This window comes from Galeopterus variegatus, unplaced genomic scaffold (assembly GCF_000696425.1).
Source record: "Galeopterus variegatus unplaced genomic scaffold, G_variegatus-3.0.2 Scaffold99, whole genome shotgun sequence".
NCBI lineage: Eukaryota > Metazoa > Chordata > Mammalia > Dermoptera > Cynocephalidae > Galeopterus > Galeopterus variegatus.
Genome location: NW_007726210.1, coordinates 667,422 through 673,015, shown reverse-complemented (window position 1 = coordinate 673,015; position 5,594 = coordinate 667,422). Strand labels below are relative to the sequence as shown.

Below are 5,594 nucleotides of genomic sequence, written 5' to 3'. Positions count from 1 at the left end.
CAGCCCCGGACGCGCTGGGAGTCCGCCCGGACGCGCCAGCCCTGCTGGGGCGCGACGATGGAGGAGCCGCAGCGCGTCCGTTCGCACACCGTCACCACCACCGCCAGCTCGTTCGCCGAGAACTTCTCCACCAGCAGCAGCAGCTTCGCCTACGACCGGGAGTTCCTCCGCACCCTACCCGGGCTCCTCATAGTGGCCGAGATCGTGAGTGCCCATCTGGCCGGGGTTGGGGCAGCGGGGGGCGCGGATGAACCCTGCGCGATGGATCTTGCTCACATCCTCCAGCGGGCTTCGGGACCCCTTTTTGCTCAGCCTCACCTTCTTCCCAGAGTGCACAATTCAGGGACCCCCCTCTCCAGACGAAGTCCGGTCAACTCGGGCTCTCTTGGGGAGAGAGGGTCGTGACGCTCACGATGTCTGTTGAGGGAGAACTCTAGCTTGCTGGGTCCTCTGGGTGGTGGTGGCCTGGGCACAGAGTTTGAGTGTCAGGGACACCTGCTGCCTCTCACCTGATCTCCATGTGGATGGCCTCCTCCCTGAAAGCATAGATTTCCTAAGATCAGGGGGAGAAGGGAGGGCTTCCTGTTTTTCCCAGCTATCTCCCTGGTAATAAAATTGAGATGAATCCAGAAAAATCCACTGAATAAAATCTGAGGGCCTTAACCTCTCTGAGGACTAAAGGGTTTCCTGCTTGGTGCCATGCACATCCTGGTTTAGGCTCAGAACATTCCTGGGAAGGAGGCAGGGCATGTGCATTTTCCTCTCCACTGGAGGACATGGAGGCTGAGAACTCAAGTGATCTGCTGGAGGTCCCAGCCAGTCCTGCTAACAGCTAGTGGTGGTCACTGTTTGTTGAGTCTTCACCATGTGCCAGGGTCTTGTCAAGCCCTTTAGATGTCTTCATGCCCTCGTGTAATCCACACAACAACCCTACCCAGTGAGGGTGGCTTCATTTATTATCTCCATTTTACATTTGAAGAAACTGAGGTCTATGGATGATGGAGCTGGGATTCAAACTCAGGGCCTGCCTTTCTCCCAGGTCCTGCTCTTAACTGCTAAGGGACATCCCTTCCAGCTATCTAAGCAGTGCCCCTTCTGCTGTTATCTTACAGACTTTTGTCTAACCATTTGTGTAATTGAAATCTAGATTATGTGGAGCTAGAAATGGGAGCCATCATGGTACAGAAATGACTGAAGACTTGGACAGTTCTTTTGAGAAGCCTTCAGCAAAACCCGTGGACATCAAGTAGCTTACTTTCTCCTCTAGAGTCTCCGATCCTACCCAGACTAACTGAATCAATTCCCAGGGCATTCCAGTGGCATACAGTTTGAGAAGTGTTGGCTTAGCTGGTCTTCCAGCTAGTTCTCTCAGCTGATGCTGAGGACTTCAGGAGACCTAATAAAAAGCTGAAGGTGGTAGAATCACCATGCAGGGCCTGGCTTTTAGGAGTTCCGCAGATATTTGCTGTGTGCCTGAAGGAGTTGACAGACTCTCCTGCTGCAGCAGAGCAAACAGAAGCTAAAATGACAGGGATGGGGCTTCAACCCTACAGGCATGAAGTAAAATGCCTCTTGTTTTCTGATTTATGATCAATATGTCCCATACTTTTTCAAAAAATATAAAAGTGAAGGAAGAAACGTAAATGGCCCACAGTTCCATCATTAGAAATAATCACTGTTGACATGTTGGCATGTATCCTTTCAGATGTTAATAAGTTTTTTGAAAAAGATGGAAAAACGTGGAAGCAAAATCACCCTTATTACTACATTAGCTGAGTTTTCATTTTTGACGCCAATAATGCACATGTTTTTGGATCAGTCCTATGGGAGAAATATGTTCCCTCCACCATCTTCATCTCTTAGAGCTCTAAGTGACTTGTTTATAATGCTACTTCCCCCTCCTCCCCCCATTACAGATGTTACCCGTTGCCTTCCCACTCTGAAAGATGAGGCTTTAGCTCGTTTGAACCTCTTCCCCGCTTCCGGTTGCACGTGTGCCCTTCCCATCTCCCAGTGTAGTCAGCAGTTGATTTGGGTTAGATCCACAGTCAGTGCTGACCTATGGTGCCGTAACACTGTCTAACTGAGCCACTGAGTAGTCTGAGTGCTCTCCTTTCCTGCCCAATTTCTTGTTTTCCCTGGTATTTAGTCACTAATTTAACCCTAGTTGTCTAAGTCTCCTCCGAGGGAGCTGAGAGACATCGGGTATTCTATTAGGGTCATCCTCGTGACCAACCTCTGGGAGCCTCTGACCTGTTCCCAGCTGGCCTGGCTGCCTGTGTATCACCCTGAAGATTCTCTTTACTTCTCTCCTGGGTTGGATCCCCTGCTTGCCATGTCCAGTGTCCTTCTCCTACTCCCACCCGTGGAACACACAGCCTCTTTCCTAAGAAAGGATGCAAATGGAAATTGAGATTTGCATCTTTCAAAATGTCTTAATTCCACTCTTACATGTTATCAATAGTTTGACTAGGTAAAGAATGTTAGACTGGAAATTGTTTTTCTTCAGAATTTTGAAAATATTCCTCTATTGTCCTCTAGTTATTCTGATTTTTTTTTTATTCCAATTTTTAACCCCTCCCCTCCTTTCTGGAAACCTGTAGAATCTTCTTTTTCCCCAGAAATCTGAAATATCACAACGATGTGCCTTAATATGAGTGTGTTTTCCTCCATTGTACTGGGGACCTGGTATGTTCTCTCAAATAAGGAAAACTCATTTAAGTTTAAGGAGATTTCTTTAAAATTTGATTTTTCTCTTTCCATTTTCTCAGTTCTTTCTGAAACTCCTTTTACACTTTTTCCTCTATGCATATATTTTCTTGTGATTTTTCTTACATATTTGTGACCTGCTGTTTGCACTTACTATGCCATAAACTTTTTCAGGGTCTGGATCTTTCGCATTATTAGAGTTTTTTGTGACAAGGAAGAACCATACTTGATTTCCTCAGTCTTCTATTTTAAGACTAACATGTTTCTGGGTTTTACTAGTACATATCCAGTGCTGTAGCAATCTTCCTTCTTTGTCTATCTTTCCACATTTGTCCAATGATTTTCTTATGGAAAAATTCCTTAAAGTAGAGTTGTTGGGCCACAGGGCATACAAATTGAAGGGTTTTGTGACATATGAGGGTACTTCAAAAAGTTTGTGGAAAAATAGAATTAAAAGATAACACAAATTTTTCCATAAACTTTTTGAAAACCCCCTCTTAATTCTGATGTTATCTTTCCCTTGAGTTCTACTGGTTTAAACTGCCATCACTATGAGCCTATGAAACTAAAAACACTTTTTTAAATTGGAGGAACTCTTAAAATCCAGAATGCTAAGGATCACCTCAAATGACATCCTATATTTTATTGACTTTAAGATACTTTTGTGTTCATGTTTTTATATTGAATCAGGATACAGCTTATAATAGGTGGTTTCTTGGATGTCATGGAATGTGACACCACTGATTAGTTTTCTGGGGATGGAGGATATGTGTGTTCCAAACTATTGCTGTCCCATTCCTGAGATGAAGATATACCTGACCCCAAAAAAATGCTACTTTCTGCCTTGTAAAAACAAAATACTGAGACAAAGAATTACTAAGATGACTTCCTGCTCGAACCTGGGGAAATGAAATAATACAGAGAATAAAACACAATGTTTTCCCAAGTCACGTGTCAAAATTGGCTTGCTCTGGCTTTCTCACAGGGGTGAGTGGTAGTAGCTATACCAACTAAAACACTCAAGGTTGTGCCAGTATAACATCATGTTGAAACTAAATCATGCTAGTTTCCTTCCTTTTAAAGTTTTATAACAAGATAGAAGCAATCCTGTACTTGACCTGTGAATTGTAGGATGCTGTGATCTCATAACTGTTACAAGTACCTGAAGAATAAAAGTGATTTGTAAGAAGCTGAGTTAATTGCACCCTTCCTCTTATTGGTGACTTCAAAATTAATTATAGCATCCATGTAATCATGTTAGGTCATCTTTTATTTACCTTCTGTCGTGAGTAAACTTAGTTGGGGAAGGACAAATGGGTTTATTGAGAGCTGGAATCTAAATTATTCTACCCTGTGGAGTTCCTTTAAAAAAAGTGAACGTAGTTTCCATTTCACAACAGCAATATCTAGCCTTTATAGAAAAATTAGAAAAATGCAGGTAAGAAAAAGGAAAGAAAAACAAATTCTAGTCCCCACAGTGGTTCTTCAGAGGTGTGGTACCACCCCATGTCTGGAAGTGTTTAAGCTTTTTAAGTTGTTTTGGTTATTGTAATGCCTGGCGTTTCTACCGGTGCTCAGTGCCATGGGGGCCAGGGATGCTAAGTGTCCTGAAATGCATGGGACGGTGCACAACAACGAAGAATAGCTTCACCAGTTGCCAGTAGCATCACTGCTGAGGAACTCTGAGCTAACCACTATTTATCCCTTGCAGGAAATTATTCCAAAATTTCTTAAGTGGTTGTATATTTATTCGTAATTTAAACAAAACAAAACAAAACAAAACAGCTCCTTGCAAACTACTCTTTTTGTTTGCTGCTATGACTATCTGTGCTGGATATCTTCCATTAGTCCCTCAGATTGGCTTTCTACCTTGCTCCTGCATGGACTGCCCCTAGGGCTCCCCTGCCCTCTGATGTCCCACTGTCTTCATCCAATGGCAGCACCAGCAGGAGGCTGTGGGGTGAGAGGAGAACAGTTCTGGGTATTCATTCCCCACACTTCCTCCCTGCTGAGACTCAGGGAGTCCTTCTCTGGACTTCCGTGTGTCCTTCCCTGAACAGGCTGTCTGGCAGTCCTCTTCCCCCTGCTATTTTCTCTGCCTCTGGTAACTGTCCACTCCCTCTGCTTTCTTTTGTCAGGCCCTGCACTATCGCTTGTGGTTTTCCCGCACCCTGCTTTATAAATAACACCTTTGTTAAACTTGACTCAGATTACCCAATCTGAATGTGCCTGGTTTTCTGCTGTGACCTGATATATTACCTTTCCTCATCAATGATTAATTCCTTATGACATTCTTAGTGGCCACATAGTATTCCATTAATAGCTGTACTCCTACTGTTCATGTATATTTCCTTCTTTTAACAATGTTGTGACAAACATCCTTTAAGCTAAATCTTTCTGGATGTTCTGTAATGTTTTCTAAGGATGAGTACTTAGAATTAATAAGAGGGTATATGAATCTTCTTTAAAACTAAGCTTATTAAGGTATACAGTAAAATTCATCCTTTTTAATGTAGAGTTCTAAGTTTTGGCATGTGTGTTTTTTAAAAGTAGCTTTATTGAGATATAATTCAGATATAAAATTGACCTTTCTGAAGTCCACAATTCAGGGGTTTTTAGGTTATTCACAGAGTTGTACAGCTATCACCACTATCAAATTTCAGAACATTTTCATCACCTCAAGAAGAAGCCCATATCTATTAGCAGTCACACCCCATCCTCCTCCTTTCCTTCAGCCCTTGGTACACTAGCCTACTTTCTGTCTATGGATTTGCCTATTCTGAACATTTCACATGAATGGAATTCTACACTATATGGCCCTATCTGTGTGGCTTCTTTCACTTAGCATCATGTTTTTTTTTTTTTTTTTTTTTTTTTTTTTTTTT

General features: G+C 42.8%; 1 protein-coding gene across 1 annotated transcript in view; it reads left to right on the top strand.

The window, feature by feature from the left end:
• The first annotated feature begins 6 nt into the window (after positions 1-6).
• The window catches only part of CMTM8 (CKLF-like MARVEL transmembrane domain containing 8), a 95,875-nt gene continuing 90,287 nt past the window's right edge, over positions 7-5,594 (top strand). The window contains exon 1 of the mRNA XM_008583683.1: positions 7-204. Within this exon, the coding sequence (XP_008581905.1) occupies positions 58-204 (147 nt within the window). The 5' untranslated portion in view covers positions 7-57. The remainder of the gene's footprint in view (positions 205-5,594) is intronic.